We start from the raw sequence: 21610 nt of genomic DNA, 5'->3' as shown, positions 1-21610 counted from the left end.
TATCAACCATTTCTACTGGGCCTGCTGAGAAATTATTGAAAGCCAAGTACATTGATGGGTGTGAAGTCTCAAAGGCAGTTGAGAGATAACAGAGGAAAGAAAGTGTGGTTTCATTGAACATTTTTAACCCAATACCTGGGGTTGATGAAATGTTATTTTATGACATTTTCTGAACTCTTGAGAAGAAATCAGTTGTCTTTTACATGTTATCAGTCAGGGCTACAGGAGACAACAGGACTTTTAAAAGTTTGGGTACATGAATTATTGACAATTTTTTTTCCAGATAGATTCCAAATCTCTAACTGGTATACAAAAATATTGATTGCAACAACTGATTTAAATTTACAAAAGATCTTTTCAGTTTCTAATTAGTGATCTCATTAACATGTGTATCTCCTCCCATTTCTTAGACACTAATAAAATGGTAGTAAATGAAGAAGAAAGGAATGAGCGTGAGTGGGGAAGCTATTTAAAAGACAAAAAAAGTGGCAACTAATTTTGTTAGGGCAAAGGAAACCAAAAAGAGAAATGGATAACCCAGATCTGCTCATATTTTTTGGAAGCTCAGAGCGGCTCAGAACTTTAAAAACTTGGGGAATAATGGAACACAGCAACCATGACCACCAGACATGAAATTTGTATTTTTAAAACAGAAAAACAAGGAAATAAACAATAATGAAAGAATACTAGGAGAAATGGAACAAAAGAAAGCTTCAAAGATTGCTCACTTGTATACATAGAGAGGTAGAGGATATTACCATTATAAAATAAACATAGAATACTATAAAATGATTAAAGAAAGAATTCTTAGAAACTGAAAATATCTTGACTAAAATTAAAAATTCAACAGAAGGATTGAAAGGTATAAGAAAATTTCACATGAAGTAGGACAAAAAGCAACAAAGTATGAGAGAGGTGATAAGAAAATTAACAGATCAATCCAGGAAGCCAATATGTAACTAAGAAGAGTTTCAGTAAGAGAGGGCAGAGAAACAGAATGGAAGTTATCAAAAATATAGTGTAATAAAAGTTCCCCAAAGCAAAACTGAAAGAAATGTCTCCATACTGAAAAGAACCACACAGAAATCCATCACTGCAAAACTTCAGAACACAAAAAATACAAGGACAATCTTAAACATTTCTGAAAGGAAACTGAAAAATAAATATATTATATACAAGGAAATAAATCCTGAGGAGTTGAGACCTCTCAGTAGCAACACTGGATGCTAGAAGACAATAGAGCAATGCCAGCAAATTTCTGAGGAAAAATGATTTTTTCCATCTCAAATTTCATACAATCTAGAATTCTAAGCTAGAATTCTAGCAAGTGAAAGAGTAAAAATGAAGATTTTTTTAAACATTAAATACTGAACAATTACTTTCTCCTGTGCATGTTTTCTTGGGAAGATACTGTGGAATGTGCTTTAGCAAAAGCAAAAAGTAAATCAAAAAAAGGCTCAGGGTTTACAGACTGTGTGTTCCACCTTGGAGAACAACAGGAATTCCTCTGAATAACACTGAGAGTGGACTTGAGGGCAGTTGACCCACCTCTGGGAAGGAGGTCTCCAGAAGGCTCAATTGAATAGGTGACTTGAGCAGCTTTGGGGGATAAAATTAAGGATATAGAGATAACATATTTGTAGAAGCATGGGGGGCAGGGTGGAGGGGGGCAGAAATGATACAACGAGACACAATGATTCAGGGAGGGGAGGGATGAAAACTAATGAAAAAAGAAATGAATCACAAAACACTACCGTGAAGGATATTTACATGGTAAAAGAGTAAACAATGAAAACTGGGTTAACTAAAAAGATTGACAAAACTATATTAGGATAAGGAGAGGAGCTGGGGTGCAGGGTGAGAGTGCTAAATCCTCTGTCATAATAGGAAGTCAGTGTTTATTGACTCAAGTTGGCAAATTGAGAAATAGCCATATAAAATAATTTAGAAATGTGAAGTAGAGAGTAGAGAGGATGAGGAGGATTAGGGCAGGTTTTTCATTACAAGCATTTAGGTTGTCTTTTATTTTTTTAATTTGTGCATATATTACCTCAATTAAATTGTTTCAATTATAAGAGATTTCCAATCACTAGAAGATAGTACTATTATTCTGTTTACTTTGCCCCTTTTTACATCATGACGTGAATTTTGAAGTTTTTATACAATTCTCTCATTTTGTACAAAAATCCAGTATTTTCTAGCAATAATATAATAATTACTCTCTAATAAATAATAAATAAAAAGAACTTCTTAGTCAGGAACTAAATTTGTCATTATAAAATTGAGCAACTAACACTTTGAAAGGTAGATTTGCGTGTTTGGAATGGATGTATAACCATATCTCAACCCGTGACTTTATTTTTTTATTTTTTTAAATATTTATTTATCATTTATTTATTTATTTATCTATCCGTTTTTGGCTGCATTGGGGCTTTATTGCTGTGCATGGGCTTTCTCTAGTTGTGGCAAGTGGGGGCTACTGTTCGTTGTGGTGCACAGGCTTCTGAGTCTGGCGGCTTCTCTTACTGCGGAGCACAGCTCTAGGCTTGTGGGCTTCAGTAGTTGTGGCAGGCAGGCTCAGTAGTTGTGGCTTGTGGACTATAGAGCGCAGGCTCAGTAGTTGTGGCACACAGGCCTAGTTGCTCTGTGGCATGTGGGATCTTCCTGGACCAGGGCTCAAACCCGTGTCCCCTGTATTGGCAGGCGGATTCTTAACCACTGCGCCCCCAGGGAAGCCCCCCAGTGACTGTTTTTAAAAAGGACCAAAACCACTTATTTTTCTGTTCTGCAGAGAAGAAACTGTTATCATATCTTAATATCAATAACTCTGTAGATTTTTTTCCATTATTACTGAATCATCTTGCTGTTTGGTTGTTTTACTTGTTTAGTAAGCAAAACTTACTAAAAAGCCATACAGTTTTATTCACTAAAATTATTCAAGTTGAGTGACACAGAATTTCACCTTCTATTCCATGACTGGAAAATCCTGGGCTGCTGATTTAACTAAGTGATGGAAATATATATATATCCTTTTCAGGATCTTTGGAGGGAAATGCAAAAAATGTTGAATAGAGTTGATATTTGACTTAGAGGGACAAATTTCCAATAGCAACTTTCAGACCAAAACAGGTCATAAAAAGAATGCCCAAGCTACCTAGAAATTAGCAAAGTAAAAGGTGACTTCTTGGGATATACAATAAAGTGAGATGTCTCTCTTCAGAGGATAAAGGCTTAAATACCTAGAAATGGAACTATTTATCCATTCTCTCCCTCTCCAGGTCGACATACCCACATGCATGCCCTACTGGCCACCTACACACTTGAGGAGCGTGACTATTCTGAGATTTCTTTAGTTCCTGCCACTCTCGTGTCTAGACATTTTGTCATAATATGAGAGCAATAAATCACATGCAAAGCATACACAAACTCCTTGAAATGTGGCAGTAACAGTGAAATCTATTTAAAGAGAGATGAAGGATATTTGCCTTGTAGAAGCTCAGTAATGAGTGACTTATAACCGAATAAGAATTAAGGTAACTGTTAGGCCTCTTGAATCAACGTGTGAAGAATCAGGGGCCTTAGAATAGAAACAGCAGACATTATTTGGACCACCTCTTCCAGTGATGTGCAGGAAAGTGAGAAATGCAGCCACCGCTGGAGAGAGAAATTGGTTTTGTTCCCTCCCCCACCACCCTTTGTCATAATATTTCTTGGTAACCATACCATTTTCTCATTGACATCTTCCATTCCAAGCAGTAAAAGCAATGGAGTGATATGGAGAGGAAATATATCGGGTATAGCCACATAGGATCAATTATGTAATTTTCAGGACCCGGTGAAAAATGAAAATGCGACGTCCTGATTCAAAAATTGTTAAGAAGATCCGGATGGTGACAGCACACCGTTAAAACAAACACGAGACCCTTTTGAGTGTGGAGACCTGCGTGGTTGCACAGGTCACACACACACACGAAACTGGCCCTGTGTCTACAAGTCCACCAAGGCTTTCCAAATAGCGAAACAATGCTAACCCAACCTCCAGGATAGGATAGTCAAGTAGTAGTCTACCCTATGGACTATTACAGTCCCTAATGCAATGAGATTTCTTTCCATTACCAATTCACTTTCAACAGAATAATCGCATACAAAGTAAGATGTGGCTGATGCGTGTCTCTTTCTCTCTAACCGTGTGGTTAATAACTTTTTAGGTGATGCTTTCTGCCCTTAGAAACATGAGTTCATTAATATGTATAAAATAGATGACTAATAAGAAAAAAATACCAAGTTGTACACTTTAAATCTATGCAGTTTGTTGTATGTGTATATCTCAGTAAAACTCTTTTTAAAAATTAAAAAAAAAAAGAAACATGAGTTCGGCCGGCCTCCCAAATTGCCAGTGGTGGGGCCCTCTTTCCACCTCCCATCTGACCGCCTGCTTGTTACCAACTGCAGGGAAACTAAACTGTTCAACCACAAGAGGATGACTCATGGGTGCTGGAGGGGGGAAAGTGCACTCTTGGAATCTGCAGGCCTTAAAACACCAGCTGCTCGGTTTGGGATTGCAACTCATTTGGCTATGAAATTCAGGGAAGACGTTTGCATTTTTGGAAATCTGAATTTTACAGACTTCTGGAGGAAAACAAGTCATGCAGTCTGCTTTTTCTTAATTTTACCACAACTTTTTAAAAAAATACCAAACACATGTTTTCCCCACATTTTCGCCCCCTGATGGCCAAGAAAATCTCTTTCGAAGGACACTGTGTCACATTCCAGCAAGGGACAACATCTAGCTGAATGAGCTTGTCACCATAGAACACTCTTACTCGGGACTTCTAGGAAGGAAATAGATGGAAGATAAGCAAGATTAATACTAGGCTCAGGTTTCTGAAGGAAAAAAAAAAATCAAAATCAGGATTCATCATCATGTATTAGACAGAAATACCCTGTGACAATTACTCTTCTGTTGTTCCTGTATTTCTAGAGGAGCTGAGCAAAGGCATCACATCTGGGATCTCGGATAGAGAAGCACAATGATGGGTTGGAGGGACCCTATCTACAAAGCATCCTCTCCATACATCTCCCTCCATGGATTTGATAGCACTTCCTTTCTAACCATGTGGTTAATAACTTTCTGGGTGAAAAACTCACCATGAGTTTTTCACTAAGGGAGATGACACTTAACCCAGGGACATTATGCTCTCTCTTCCTTTTCCTTACCACTCTCCGAGTCCACGCCGGAACTCAATAGTTCACCCCACCTTTCTACTCTTGTTGTATGTTACCTCTACCACAGATTTGCCATTTGTGTTTTGTTTTAAATATTTTATATGATTATCCTTAATCTCCACAACTGGACTGGGAGTTTCTTGAGGGCAAATACCATGTATTTATTATCGTCTTCCGCACTGCACCTAGCATTGTGCCTGTTGCTCAGAAGACGCTGTGCCGGAATGTGTTGTTGATAGAATAGTTGATTCTCCTGCCCTAACCCACAATTTTAAAACGAGGCTGTAAATGATCTTCACGGATTATTTTAAGAAAACTAACTGGAATCCTCCAATTAAAAACAAAACATTTCTTTACATGTCAGGTCATAGATTCTAAACCCAAACTAACTCCCATTGCCTCTTTCAGCTAATGACATGTCGTTTAACCTTCACAAATTAATGGAATTGTGAGCGTATGCGTTTATGCTATTGATTGCCTCTGAAGTATTTATTTTTGTCATGTTCACTTTGGAAACTTCTCTCTTGTAAGTTTGCCGTGATGGATGCAGAGTTCACTTTCCCCATCTAATGCTTTCCTCCATATACAACTCCACTTTGTGGGATCTATTAACAAGAAGATAACTAAATGTAAACATGAGTCACGGGCTCTTCCTTCTCTGAAATGAGATATGTATAAAATGAGGAAATATGGGGGGGAAAGGTGGGAAGGAGATCCGCTACTCCCGTCCACCGGGATGGTGGAGCTAAAAATTTCATGAATCGTCCATCACCAAAAACTTCAGGAAGAATACACCGACAGAGCAAGAAAATTCCTCCCACCTTCTTTATGGGAACTTACCCGCGGTAGAACACAAGAGCTCATTGGTTGACCAGTGGCTGAAGGAGCCTGGATAGACCATAATTGGTTGTAGAAGAGAAACCAATGGCCAAAGGGGAGGATCGTTGCTTCCTGTGGTGCTTGTGGCTAAAGACCCAAAGAATCCAGGCCTTTAGAACTAACTTAGAGAGCATCTGACCCAACTGATTATGTCTGAATATTCCTAATAAAACAAGTGTGCTGTGTTGAGCAGCGCCAAAAGAGTCAATTCATCTACAGAAAAATATAAAACATATTTCACTGTAAGTGCACAGTAGTGTTTTACCCAGAAATGAATTAAGAAAAAAATATGGATTTCTTTTTCCAGAATTTCTGTGATTTGCAATTAAAGGGAGATTTCTAACTAGTGATATGTTGTCTCCTTCCCAAATGTCAGTATGTCCAAAGCTGCATGACATATTGCAACTTTTCCCAAATATCTGTGTGTCCTAAGCACACTCTGTAAGAAGCTGATCCAAGGACTTGATCTGTGCTGCTGCCTGACAGATGATGTCTGGAAGGCATGCCATCTAAATGGACTGTGCTCCAGCAGTTACCTTAGTCATCAATTCTCAGAGAATTAATGAGTACCATTCATCCCAATAATAGAAACCAAGGTCAGGGCCTCTTCCATGCTCTGTAATTCCATTAGCAATGCACAGAAAGCACTTAGGTCATAAGCTCTATAACCTCATAACTGAGCGGATGAAGCTGCATCTTGTTTTCAGAGGGAACCTTCTCTGAGCACACCTCTTGTCAATGATTTGTTGTACAGCAGCATTTGATGTACTTACATATGTAAAGGAAAGTGAGGCTGTCTTCAGCTGCCAAGAGTTTCAAGTACTGTTTTTATTAAAGTAAATGCCAATAGAAAACAATTTGGATAAAACCATTTCAAGCACTTCAATGACTGGGCGTACATTTCTACATTGTGTACTCATTCAGATATTATGTAAGCCACTCCATCATTCCATGGAGCTGCCATAGAATTTATTTTAGTTTTCATTCTTTTATCTTGGTTTTTATTCATCTTAGTTTTTGTACTACCTGCGCTAATAAAGTGAAAATGGCCTTGAAACTGAGTTATCACCATTGGCAAATTATTCTCTTTAGAATGAAACTTTCATCTTGAAATCTCAAGCAGCATGCTTTCCTAAGCTAAGTCTCACCAGTCAGTGCTTCACTCCTCATAATTCAAACTGCTTTCAACCTACCACCCATTAAAAAAAGAAGGGAGTAACCCTGAGGTTTGAAGCCACAGGTGTGGGTTTGAATCCTGGCTTTGACATTTTTTTTCTCAACAATTAAATAAACATGATTATTAAATATTTACAGCTATTTCACACCGTAGTTGTAAGGAGTTAAAATAAATGCCTAATACAGTGCCTAGAAAATAACAAATAATAGCTGTGTGCATGTGTGTGTGTCTGTGTGTCTCTGTATGAGTGTGTGTGTCTGTGTGTGTGTGTGTGTGTGTGTGTGTGAGAAATCTTGTTTTGAAACATTTGGAGTTTTATGCCCAGTAAATTCTAAATGATACACAGTAATGGAGGGGAGCAGAGGCATGAATAATTCAAAACAGCAAATCATCCAAATATCATTTGCATGTGTTTTGAAGTGTATTTTTTAATTTCATTTCAAATGTGAGTGTTTCTAATACCCAAAGAAATTACTTCAAAGGAGCGACACTGTGATGTGAAGTCCTCACTAAGTGGGATCTGAGGAGCTGTCCAACTTTCCTGTTTTTTCCTCTCCCCGCTGCCCTCTTCTCCCCCCCGCTTCTCCTCATGCCTTGCCTGTCAGAAGACAGCAGCCACAAAGAAACTGCTTCAAGCAAAGCTCCTGCCTTTCACTCTCCCCTGCATGAGGGCCACTGGTGAAGCACTTATGATTCCCTCCTTAGAGGCAGCCTGAACTCACCAAATGAAAGCACCAGGCGCCAGGGACGCACTCGAGTGGAGGGAGGGGATGGTGAGGGCGAGAGAGGCAGCATGGGGCTCTGGTTAAGGGCAAGGCTGTGGAATCTGACAATCTGGGATTCTAAACCCTGGTTCGCCTATGTGACCTTGGGCACATTGCAGGCTGTTTAATGCCTCAGTTTCCTCCACTTAAACATGCAGTGATCACGCTATCATGTATCATATGAATTGTTAAAGATCACATTATATTTATTTTAATGTAGTTATAATATTGTGTGCGTGTGTGTAAGGCTCCGTTGAATAATGCATCACATACAGAAGAGATCAGTATTATGTTGCTTTCCCTTTGGATAATAAACTCTTACTTATAAGTTGGTGTTTTCCTACAGAGACCCGCAACACCTTTCTTGTGAAACGTGAGAAAAGCAAGCAGGATTCTTGACCTCATCTAGTGTCTGTATTTTTCACAAAACATATCTCTCTTCCCCAAATGAAGCTGTTTTCCTGTATTGGTACTTAGGGGATATTGCTGTGTGGCAAGCACTGATCCTTCAGCTTTAGCTGTGTTACAGCTTTACCCCATGCAGACAGAATTTGAGCTGATGCCTGTATACAAGCACACACACATCAATAGTGGTATCAGAAACACTAAAAAATGGTAGTAATAGAACAAATGAATGAAAAGTTAATACTTACAAAGCAGTTCTTAATGCCAAGCCCTGTTCTGGTCACTTATGTATGATAACTGATTTCATTCTCAGAACCATCCTGTGAGGTCAACTATATTATTATCCCAATTTTACTGTTGAGATACAGAAACTCAGAGAGGTCAGGTACTTGTTCAAAAGTCAGGATAGATAACAATATACATATTAGGACCTGGGAGATCATATCATTTATTGACTGTTCCAGGACACTCTTGAACATGCAAGGGGGCTAAACAGGAATGAAAGTTCACTCTAATTATGGTTCAAGGCCAAACACCTTACAATACCCTTAACATGTTATGCAATTAGTAAGTGAATGAATTCTTATGACATTTCTACTTGAGCAACGTGTTGTCCTAAAACTCTTAGATGATCATTAGTAAGCTTTAAGTAAGGTGTTCTTAATTAAAAGCCATTCACGCTTGTGGTAAATAAAAGTGTGTTTGAGCTTCCAGCATGATGAGTTTCACTTCAGAGACGCAGGCTCAGCCAATATTTTCATATGCTACCTATAACCTTTCACAAGAGAAATATGATCACGGTATTGGTTCATTAACTCTCTGATTGTCCTTCCTTACCATGGTCATTAGCTGATGTTCTGCCTTTCACTGTAACACATACACAAGATTGAGAGTTTAAGGGACAGAATCCCTGGAGCGTAGTGAATGGTGGAGTGTGTCTTTGCCTCTTTATGCAGATAGAATCAGTCCCTGACTTCCACAGGGAGAGCAGCAAGTCATTGACAGGCAATGTCCCCGCTGGGGCTCCTGTCTTGAAGGGAAAAAGGAAAGGAAACAGCTTTCTATACGGTCAACTTCTTGAGGGCACTGATAGGGACATCTTGCACTATTGATGTGCAACCCTAGAAATAGCTAACCTGGTAGGAACTCAAACATTGACATTGAATACAAGTCAACCTGCTAGAAAATCTAGGTGCCTGAGAATGTGGTTCTCCCCACACATATAAATGTATAATGAAAAAGAAAATGAATTTTCTTTTTTTAAAGAGATAAATCATATTTCATCAATTGTAACATATATTTTTCATATTTTAATGTTTCAAAAATTAGAGAGCATGTTACGTCAAATGGAATGTCATTGTTTAATTGCCAAAGTTTGTTTTTTTATGTTTTTCTTTCTTGTGGTACATACAAGAAAGGTGTATTTTAGCATCAATAGCATCTTAGATTTGATCAAATGCGCTGTCTACCAGATATTAGCAAGATCTCAGCATTCCTTGCATTGAATCAGAAAGAAGAGGTAATAGTTGAAAACTGCATCAGTCTTTAAAGTACAGCTTAGTAGATGAGTAGGAAGTTGGTCATAACTTCTTCACCAGCTGGCTAATTCCCATATAAGTATTTTTTTTCCCTTTCCTGTTTTCTCCTCTCAGTAAAATAGAAAAGGGTAGATATTAAGTTCCACCGTTTATTATATTTTTCTCAACTGTATTGTTGTCCCTAGAGTGTGAGCTCTTTGGGCACAGTGTTCTATGTCTGTGTTTCTCGATTTTTTGTATGTATTGGAATCTCTTGAGGAACTTCTTGAAAATCCATCATCCTCCCCTCCTGCCTGAACATCCTGATTCGCAAGGTCTAGGATAAGACCCAAAGAGCTGTGTTTTTAATCCTAGGGTGGTTATGATTCTCCCCAAAGTTTGAGAACCCCTGGTCCATGTGTTTGGAATTGGCCCGTCACTGCGAAGGCCTTGAAGTTGGAAACTGTGGTCTCAGGAGCATGCACAGGGCTGTATTTGATAGGGGTGATTGTGATCTCAAGAGGCAGATACACTGACGAAAGGAAGAATTCTGATTTTGCATTGTTCCCTATGCGGCTGGTACTCAAAGGTAGAACATGTACTGGCAATGTCCCTGATACCCGTTTCTGTTGGGGATGTTTTTGTAGCTGTGCCGCATAAAATCGGACGCATCATTGACGGGAGTCCCGCAGATCGCTGTGCAAAACTAAAAGTGGGAGACCGGATTTTAGCAGTGAACGGCCAGTCTATCATCAACATGCCTCACGCTGACATCGTGAAGCTCATCAAGGATGCAGGTCTTAGTGTCACCCTTCGCATCATTCCTCAGGAGGGTGAGTGCCTGAGCTGGGGTCACGGAGCCCACCTGGCTGCGGTCCGTGGTGTCAGAGTGTCAGAAGCTGTTATTTCCATTTTTGTAAAAATTAACACTCTGTTGCAACCCATATCCTATTTACTCAATACCACTTTCATTCAAAGATCAAGTTACATGACGTCGTAGGTAACTGGTGTGAATCTCAAGGTGCTGGCGTATTCAGCCATTCCCTCTGGTCCCGGGAGTACTGTTTCTACGGTTATATTAAGCTAGAACCCATTCAGCAGAGATGATAGAATTACAAATCTGAAGGAAAAAAAATATTCATGTTAACAGTTAAGCTCTGGAGGATTCTTCAAAGTCAGATTGATTTTGAAAAGCGTGAGGACGTTTTGTGGTATAGAGAGAGCTCATTTAGAAAATGCCGCATCTGATGAGAATTTTAAATTCCCACGTAGACTTGTGAATTTCTCTGTACAAGGACTCCCCCCTGAGGCTTAAGGCGTAGTGACCATCACAGCCCACAGCCATGCCTGAAGGGGCCACGAAATTCTGAGCACCGACTCCCCATCCCTTCACCATGTCCAGACACAGTGGGTGCCTTACTAGCTGCAGGCTCATTAATGGCATTTGGGAATTCAGCCTCTGGAGCTCACTGGTGAGTGGCCCACAGTGGCCCCCACGGAGAGGGATGGGCTCACTCACCTTGGTCCCCTCAGGGTTACTCAGTCTCCTGGTTTCGTCTGGGGACTAACAAGCAGGCATCAAACAGCCACCCTTTAAATATAAAACAGTGGTTCTCAGCGGAGGTGCGTTTGTCCCCCCAGGGGGCATCTGGCAATGTCTGGAGACATTTTTGGTTGTGATGATTCGGGTGGGGGTGCTGCTGGTATCTAGTGGGTGGGGGACAAGGATGGTCTCTGGAAACATCCTGCAGAGCACAGGACAGCCCACCACAGCAAGCAACTACCTGGCCCCAGGTGTCCATAGGGCCAGGGCTGAGGAATCCTGACACAAATGGAGAAGAAATTTTAGAATTTAGGGTAAGAACAAACAAAGAGGAGAGTGGTTTATAAGGGAGCACTAATAAATCACTTCCTTTTTTGTCACACAGAAAAAAAAAAGACCATTTTTAACCTCTTATCTGCAGACAACGTTATGTGTAAAGCATTCAGTAGAAGTTAACTCTAAGCAAAACTGGTCACGAGAAACTCTGACTTGCTTCTCCCTTTTCGTAACATAGTATGAAATATGTCTGTCCTGCTGTTATTCCAACGTGGAGAGATCATTTCAACTGAAAATTTGATGCTATTACAAGAAAAACCAAGAAGAAGTTTTAACAGAGAACAGCTTATGAACCTTCCTCTGTCCAGTGTTCTTCTTTCTTTCTGAAGAACCATGGAGTACAGAGGCTTATTAGGCAATAAGACTAACAAGGAACCGGAGAAAAGATTGTGAAAAGCGTTTACTTTTCTTATGGTTAATTCCTTATCCAAACTTTGGAGTACTGGTAGGACTTCTCATTACAGCCAAAAAGTAGTGGCTAAAACATTTTCTCTCAGCAAGTAATGCTGGAACAAATTGAATGTATTTCAGAGCTTACCGCTTTGAATTATTTTGTCATAATTTTAATAAGTTTTTATGGTACTCTTTTCTTCTGAAAAAATGACAAGAGATTCTGTTCATAACCTTGTTCAGCAACCTTATAATTAATGAAAGAATACTACTTCCAGGAGTGGTATTAGAACTTGCTAAGTTTAAGCTGCCGTCTTAAAGCCTCACAGAAACTAGAAGAACCAAAGCCTTGAATCATGTGAGGAGGCAGAGGCACCACCTCTGGCCACCTCTCGCCCTTTATCAAATGCCAGCCCGACTGCATTTGCCTCTTTGGTTTCCCATTGCAGAGCTCAACAGCCCAGCCTCGGCACCCAGCTCCGAGAAGCAGAGCCCCATGGCCCAGCAGCACAGCCCGCTGGCTCAGCAGAGTCCTCTGGCCCAGCCCAGCCCGGCCACCCCCAACAGTCCTGTCGCCCAGCCAGCTCCTCCTCAGCCACTTCAGCTGCAGGGACATGAAAATAGGTAAAGTATCCTCTGGCTTTTCTGATTCTGAGTAGTGAGGGAAGTGGGGAGGGAGAGCGTTTGGGACAGGATAGGATGCAGGCAGGAGAGAGATTTTCACAACGTAGAAATCCCCATGTGCACCTTTGTGTGATTTTGAGATTGTGTGTATGTTACACACATGGTTTCATTAGCATATGCAGGTGTCTATGCTTCACAAGAAGGGAGGCTTTCCTGAGGAGACAATGCATGATTGCAGATGAGTAGGGTTTAACTAACTGAAGAGCACGTTAAAGAGAGTCCAGGCAGAGTAACATATACAGTATACAATAGCACACACAGAGGCCCTCTGGCAGGAGGGCGTATGCACGCATGAAGGAGGGAGATAAGTCCAGTGTAGCGGGGGGAGGGATGGGAGCATGGTCTGAGAGGAAGCCAGCGAGGGTGGTGGGGGTACCCTAAAGTCTCATAGGCAAGTTAAAGATTTCAGTCTTTATCTTAAGTGAAGTGAGAAGTCATTGGAGGGTCTTAAGCTGAGGACTGACATCCTTGGATTAGCTTTTCAAGAAGATCTCTCAGTTGGCCCCTGCAGAGCGCAGACTGGAGGCCGGTCAGGATGAATGCAGTTAGAAGTGGCCGCCGTGTCCTCCGAGCCATGCAGGTGATGGGTCGGAGGACAACGGAGGTGTGAGGAAGACCTGTTCCCATGTTGTGTTTGCCCTTTCAAAGGAGAAAAATAGAACAAGCCACGGGACGTCTCTGAAAACAAAACCCTCACTGGTCCTTTCCATGATTCTAATGTTTTCTGAACATCTGCTACCCATCTCCTGCCTCCCCTGTTGGTGAAGATGAAGTGAGACCCAGTATTTGAGTCCCAGAACTCTCTAGGTTTACCACTCACAATGTTGCAAAGCAAATATTTTCCCTGTGCCAGAAGTGTTCTTTCCGTGAAGCCCTGTCCTATTCTGATTTCTCCCATTTGCTTTCAGAGAAAAGTAAATGTCTCTTGTCCTCAGCTGTTTATGGTTTTAATATAGTCCAGGGAAGAAAAAAGACTAAGCCCCATAAGGCAAATGGTATGGAGGCAAGAATTTGACAATGCGTAAGAGGAGTACGTCCTGGGTGCCTCAGTAATAAGTCCCAGATGTTCCTGCTTTCACAGTGTGTTGTTTGGACAGATCTCACTGGCTTTCCCCAGGATTCACTTTCGATTTAGGAGGAAGGACCTGACTGCTCCAGCAGTCCCCAGGCCAGCTTCAGACACTTCTTCTTTGTTCTGCCACTGCCCACTAAACCTCCCAGCCACAATTGCGTATTCTCTTTCCGGAGTTAGACTTCCCTGGAATTGGGCTTTTGCTTCTGGCCTGGGGGTGGGTAATCTCATCCCTGGTGTGTAATAGTTCAGCGGGGAGAATGGCATTTGGGCGAGGCCACTATCCTGTCCCCATTGGCTACTATCTGCTACTAGTTACAGTTGGGACTTGGCCCCGTCACAGAAGCGACAGCCTTTGGACGGTTTCTGTGTTTGTTTTTGTTTTTGTTTTTGTTTGTTCTACCTGACTGCAGGATAAAATATTTCCTAACTCTGGCCTTAACAGATTGACCTGATCCAAATTTTTATAAATTACCAACAAATTTACCCAGAGTTCTTAGCTGGTTTTGCTTCAGTAATATTAAATGCCTGGAAAGTGCCCGCTGCAATTCTAAGGCCCCTTCCTGGCACTCAGGTTTCCTGGCTTAACTTTTTGATTGTTAGTAGGTGGCTCTTTCCCAAATGAATGAAGAGATTCCATAATCTTAAATATACTAGAACCATTTTTCTAGCTGCATTTAAAGATGGGCATGGTATCAGAGAGAAACTCTGCCTTTTTCTAGATCAGGCTACAGATGTCTCCAAGACAGCTTGTATGCCAAGCACACAGTATGAATTTCCTATTAGTTCCTTTGTACAAGAAGTGCCCACCTACATGTCAAATTGAGCCAGTTTCCTCGTTAAAGTGGGATAAAATAAAATGACAATCTGCTTGCAAATTTTTAGCTTATGAGTTAGGAGGAGCGAATATTTTATCCTGTCTTATTTACTCTTGAACTGGCTTCCTCCTGACACTCTGCACACCTCTACTCATCGCTCTGTCTCTTAGCATCCTTTTGGTGTGTGCTCAGGAAACAAAATAATTTTAATATGAACATAAGCAAAACACTGTTCAAGGATAAGCATTGCTTGAAAACAACAAAGAGCCCTTGTGTAATATATTCAAAAACTAAGTATAAATAGCGGAGTTCACCTTCCCAGCAAAGGCAATCAATATTTACGTGTTTGAAACAGCAAGGTCAGTGGAAACTGACTTCTTTCATAGACTTTGTGCACTAGATGCTGAAGGCTAGAAGCAATTCTTGAAAGGCCCACGTGAGGCAAAAATCCCACTGTAAGATCCCCCACCATGTGGGCAGCATTTTTTGATTCTGGAACTTATTCATACCACAAAATTCTGCTAGAATTTACCATTAGCAATCTGGTTTTATCATTTCTAGGCTCTGGGGAGACTCTTAACATTTCACCCTCTCTTGCTGTACCTCATGACACATCTGGTTGGAAATGAAGCTCCTGAGGGATATTTCATACCAATACCACTGAGAAAATGAAAATAAAGTGACTGTGCTAAAACTTAAAACAATGTGACATCTGAACCACCAGGCAAACAATTTCTAAAAGAGAACCAACACTCGCCAAGAAATGTCACCCAGTCCAATTCCTTTTGTTTAATTCATGTGTTTGCATAGTTAAGCATCTTATTCAAAGCGTATTTTAAGTAATTCGGTTCTCAGCATGCATACTCTCAGTACGTGAATGGACAGTTTGCTGAGGTAGAACGCAAAGCCTAAAGTATGCATCTCACAAAAGGAACGTGTCACTTCTGCAAGTTAAGTAACAAATGATACTCAAAGCATTATTTAAATAACTGCGTTTCTAACCCCAGTCCAAAACCCCAAGTAAACACATCTATTGCCATATACCATTAGTGTGTTCTCACCAAATCTTCGATTACACTAATGGCAATTGTTCAGGTGAGTCATTCTTTAAAATATTTAATACTAATCAGACCATAAGTCAATTAAAGAAAAAAATCCAGTCTTAGATGTTAAGAGGTAAGAATTCTACTGATTTTGAAACTATTTTACAGACACATTTGAGTTTTTCCTTGTTGCTAAATATTTTCTCAATTCCTTGAATCCTCTATATTGACTCTAGATAAAATTATTGCTATATAGAATGTATTTTTCTAATCGACCTATATCACTGAGTAGCTCATTGTATAGACTGTTGTCATGGCAATAGGCAGTAAACTACAGAGTTAAGTGGCCTCTATACTACGGTGGTAATTTCTCAGTTTACCTTATTAATGATCCCATAACGGTAGGTATTGGCTACTTTAGCCCTTTTTTGGACCTGGGAACCCCTCAGTTTAGAGCAATTTGGATCCACAAAACAGAACTAAACAACTACAGTTTTGGTCTCTGTATTTATTAATAACTAGAAACAAAAGATAATATCTAGAAACAAGAATAAGACAATGTTTATGTTAGACATAAACGTTTTTGTCTTCCCTTCTATCTAATGACCCTGATAGTGTCTGATACTAAGCCTGAGAGTTATAGTCTAGTATTTAAACCTCTGTGTAATGTGTTTCTACTTTTAGCAATGACCCAATGACTTTCTGCTTGATTTGTAGTTGGTGATTATACCTTACTTTCACTCTCTTAACCACTGTAAGATATTCACAAAGCCCCAAGGTCACAGGTTGAAGTCGCCTTTAATTAGATGTTTGTAGACTAGAGATTATTTCAATCATGTTTTCGTGAAGTAATGGTTGCTGTGTATGAGAGGCAGAAAAGAGAGAGAAAAATGGAAATCGCTGATTTACTGATATTAAGGCAGACTGTTGTTTGAGATGTATAGTTAAGAGGGTGAGTCCTTAGATTTGCTGTAGCTGCACAGTTTTTAAATAACCAAAGTCAAAGAAGGTTATTCATAAGTCCTTTTCTACAAAGTTCTGATTGACCATCACTTTTACCTTGATTTCTTAAGGAGCCAAATGAAAAGTACACAATATGGCATTTGTCAAAGATTTAAAAATAATACTTTTTTTTAAGATTTTATTATTTTATTTATTTATTATTTTTGGCTGCGTTGGGTCTTCTTTGCTGCGCACGGGCTTTCTCTAGTTGTGGCAAGTGGGGGCTACTCTTCGTTGCAGTGCGCGAGCTTCTCATTGCGGTGGCTTCTCTTGTTGCGGAGCATGGGCTCTAGGCACACGGGCTTCAGTAGTTGTGGCACATGCGTGGGCTTCCGTAGTTGTGGCACATGGGCTCAGTATTTGTGGCTCGCAAGCTCTAGAGCGCAGGCTCAGCAATTGTGGCGCACGGGTTTAGTTGCTCTGCGGCATGTGGGATCTTGCCAGACCAGGGATTGAACCCGTGTCCCCTGCATTGGCAGGCAGATTCTTGACCACTGAGCCACCAGAGAAGTCCACTTATTTAATCTTCTTGTAATTCTGAACATGCAAAAGGACCACCAAGAGATGTGGCCTGTACATGCCTGGAGGTCCTGAGATCATTCTAATCTCTTTAGAATGCTGAGATACCAAAGCACGTACCATTTCCATTCATTTAGTTACAGGTCAGAAGTAAAAGCAAGGCAAGATGTGAAACCAGACATCCGACAGCCTCCGTTCACGGACTACAGGCAGCCCCCACTGGACTACAGGCAGCCCCCAGGAGGGGACTACGCGCAACCCCCACCCCTGGACTACAGGCAGCCTCCGCTGCTGGACTACAGGCAGCACTCGCCCGACACCAGGCAGTTCCCTCTGTCGGACTACAGGCAGCCCCAGGTATCTCAAAGACCCCATTGCATTTACTTCATTTTTCTAATCAGCAGACCTGTAATTCTGTCTCTCTCTCTCTCTCTCTATCTCTCTCTCTCTCTCTCTCACACACACACACACACACACACACACACACACACAACTCTGGTGCATTTATTTATGGTGCTCAACAGCAGTGAATGAGAAAACTCAAAGGAGAGATAATATCATTCAGGCCTACATGCAATAGTTACATGTTTGCCAAGTAAACAGTTGAGTACTCAAGTAAACAGGCTGCACAGCAGTTCTTTTAATGACCAAGGAAATTGTGTTCTGATTTGTTCAAACCTTCGGAATCTTGTCTTGCATTTTTCTAGATGGTGAAGTAATCTTACTCCTCACAATATCATGTCACTTGGAACACATTAACTATGAACGAGAAGGAGAACAGAAGGACTGCCTGCAGAAGCTTCTCTGATATTAAACAATTGTTTATTGTTTATTCCATTTTCTCCCAACCCCAAAGGATTTTGATTATTTCACTGTGGACATGGAGAAAGGAGCCAAAGGATTTGGATTCAGTATTCGTGGAGGACGGGAGTACAAAATGGATTTGTACGTGTTGAGATTGGCAGAAGACGGGCCAGCAATAAGAAATGGAAGGATGAGGGTAAGAATGTTCTCTTTTTATAGAATCGCTGAATTCCTAAAGAAATGCTCATTGTGGTGTGGGAGGAGTGGTGAGGCCTGCTATTAAGCAAACGGACTTGATGTAGATGTTACCTTCTTCCCATTTCATAATCCAGTTTTCTAAAGGTTTGGCCATTGTTTAAGAATTCTCTCTCATTTTCCTTCTTATGGCTTCTAATTGACAACTCTCAATATGGTGTGTGTTGTGTTATATATATATATATATATATATATATATATATATATATATATATATGTTTCTCTGAAGAGCAAGCTAAAGAAAACAAAGTAAAGAAATCGAAGAAATCGCTTGCAATGGAAACACAGCTCCATAATTTTTCGCACAGTTTGAGGATTCAGTTTTCATCTGCGATTGAATCTTTTGAAATTTATTTTTAGTTTCATGCTTTTTTCTTCACGTGATTTTGTGTTTCTTTGGAAATACTTCTCTTGAGTTGACTGGCTTTGGCTTTGATATTGGGTAGAAAGAAGCAGAAGAAGGGGGATGAGTCTTCTTGGATACATATTGTCCTTAAAAATGGTAGCAGTCAAAAATGTTCTAATTGGAGTTTAAGTTGAGGGTGGATTTTTAATGTAATAGTTACTCTGAGGCATCTGGTATATGCATAACTGATTCTTCATCTAAAGGTACAAAACGGAACTTGATAACAATATCGCACATGAGTCAGTTTTGTTCTATAAAATGTCATCTGGTAAGTGTGTGATAAAGGTTAGTTATTATAAATAAAATCTAGAATTATTCTTGTCCTCCCTCCTTGCTCTTTAAGTTAATACAGAAAAGCTGTGGTTCTTGCATTCTAGAGCCTCAGATTCTTGTACTGAGTTTCACCAACCAATTGCTCCCAGCAATGGAATGAATCTGTTTTTCCTACCACCCAGTCTGCCATTTCTGTGGTCTCATTTCCCAGTCAGTGAATCATCCACAGTGCAGAAGTAGAAAGTGTAAATGTGTCTATTTTTCTCCGTCCCTTCACAATCCTTTGACAGCTGGGAAGTATCCAAGTTGGTGTTTGAACCTAGGCAAGGCTGACTCCAGAGAATGAGAGCCCCTGCCCTGATCCAACACAAGCCTCCTCTTACCCCCTCTGCATGTGGTTTTAGGATAGGTCTCTACATGGTTTCTCGGCTCCCAGTTCCCACTTTCTTAATGTGCTGCAAAGCCAACTTAGAAGGGGTTCAGTAGAAAAAATTAATCTTTGCAGTGCAGGTGAAAACAACACAGCACAGAAGCCGTGAGTGAGGTGACCAGAGCCCTGTGAGAGAGGACCACGCCTTACCCCACGAGTGGATCTTAGAAGTGTGCGTTCCAAACGGGAACCATTTATAACAAATGGTCCAAATGGCTGCTCAATATATTCAGTTCTTCCAAAGCATAGATGCCTAAATATAGAAGTACTCTTAGGTTAAAAGAATACTCTTTCTTATAAAACTTAAGCCGGAGCAGTAGTTCTCAGTGTGGTCCCTGGCCTCAGCATCTCCTGGGAACGTGTTAGAAATGCAAATTCTCCAGCCCTACTGCAGACCTACTGAATCAGAAACTCTAAGAGTGAGTCCACCAGGCTGTGTTTGTGTGATCCACCTCCAGGTGAATCTGGTACAAGCTGAAGGTTGAGAACCACTGAGCTAGAGGGCAGCTGTCGTGATGTAGGTGCAGCATAGTTAGGATGTGTGTGGCTCAGGCTTTGTTCATTCCCCTGAGATCCTGTCCAGGGAGTTTGCCATCCTGTTCCAATGGTTTACTTCAGGTCCTTAAATCCATGTAAACACAGATTTAGAATTCTGTAGACAGGTGCTCAATTTTATGAAAGATGCTTTTTCTTCTAGCAGGTGAGAAAAATGAGTCCTCTGCCTGGGTTTCAGAAAATGGTATTTTCACTTCTTGTCAAAGATTATAAAAATAACCAATATTTCATCCTTTTCCATGTCATTTTTATAAAGCAACATATTCTTTCTGTGTATGGGCTGTCCAAAAGGAGTTATTATGGGCAGTTTTAGATATTATGGGTGTTTATTTTGGACTACTATATATATACATTTCTAGCATTTAATTCTTAAAGAAAACGAATCACTTGAGAGTCACAGAAGTTCTGTGGATCAGATTTTACTGGTTGATTTTATCTCTGATCTTTGAAATAAGGCTAGGATCTTGGCAGGGATGAATGGATGACTTTTTTCTGCTTTTAAGGGTTATACTTAATATTCAGATGTTTTGGGTTTTTCTTACTCGTGGATTCTTGCGGCACCGATGGAGAACTTGTCTAGGGTGACAAACTCCACGTCAGGGAAGGAAACAGCTTCATCATGTAAGTTCAAAGGTGCTCATATTATCTACTGTTTGAATTTGATAAATATTTTGTGTCTATATAGTTAAAGATCAACAATTGTTCTTATCATGGCACATAATTAATTCAGATCTTGTTTTCATGTTTATTATCAAATTTAATCATTTAAAGCTAATCTTTTCTACCTTCATTAGTACTTGCTAATTAGCAATAACCTTTAATTCACATATGTGTTTATTTCAGGAAGGACCAGGGTAGATTAATATTTGCATGACTCAATGGTTTGATTACTTTAATGCATAAACTCGATAACATAGGTTACCAATTTGGGAATTTAACAATAAAAGTAATTAGGAACCCATTTTTCACCTTATTGTAAAATTCCCCCTTGATACCATTGCTGCCCAGGTAGTAGAGATCTTAAATATCTCTGCAGACAATACTTATAAGGCAGCTTTTCACTCCATGGGTATTATGGCTTCATTCGTAAAGTTCCAGGACTTCTGAGAAAAGTAGGTGAACTAGACGTGCACAGGCTACATTAAAAATAAGCTCAAGAAGAAGGGAAGCTAGCACCAGGTTTTTCCTAAGCTTTAAAACACTCCTGCACGTTTCTCCTTGTTAATTGCGACTCCTTCACCTTCAATCTTGATATATTATTGCCTCTCTGTGCAAACTAAACACACACTTCCTGATCAAGTAAGTTTGGAACACAATGTATTGTTTGGGTTTGGTGTTTGTTTTTTTTTCCCTTTATTCATAATCATAAACAGAAGGGGAAAGCCAGGAAGTATCTGGTAATAGCAGCGTGTCTTAGATTAAACTCAGTACCGTAAAACTGCCCAATCAAAACTACTAGGCAAGAGCTGGGTGATTCTGAAAAATCATTTCGTGTAACAGTTAATGAATTAC

At 40.2% G+C, this 21610-nt stretch overlaps 1 protein-coding gene across 1 annotated transcript in view; it reads left to right on the top strand.

The window, feature by feature from the left end:
- The window catches only part of MAGI2 (membrane associated guanylate kinase, WW and PDZ domain containing 2), a 1275509-nt gene that overhangs the window by 1151686 nt on the left and 102213 nt on the right, over positions 1-21610 (top strand). Inside the window, exons 16-19 of the mRNA XM_057732512.1 lie at positions 10616-10801; positions 12687-12861; positions 17513-17732; positions 18232-18375. Coding sequence (XP_057588495.1) covers positions 10616-10801; positions 12687-12861; positions 17513-17732; positions 18232-18375 — 725 coding nt within the window. The remainder of the gene's footprint in view (positions 1-10615; positions 10802-12686; positions 12862-17512; positions 17733-18231; positions 18376-21610) is intronic.

Source organism: Hippopotamus amphibius, chromosome 4 (assembly GCF_030028045.1).
Source record: "Hippopotamus amphibius kiboko isolate mHipAmp2 chromosome 4, mHipAmp2.hap2, whole genome shotgun sequence".
Classification (NCBI taxonomy): domain Eukaryota; kingdom Metazoa; phylum Chordata; class Mammalia; order Artiodactyla; family Hippopotamidae; genus Hippopotamus; species Hippopotamus amphibius.
Note: the sequence above shows the minus strand (reverse complement) of the source record. Positions and strands in the feature narration are given on the sequence as shown.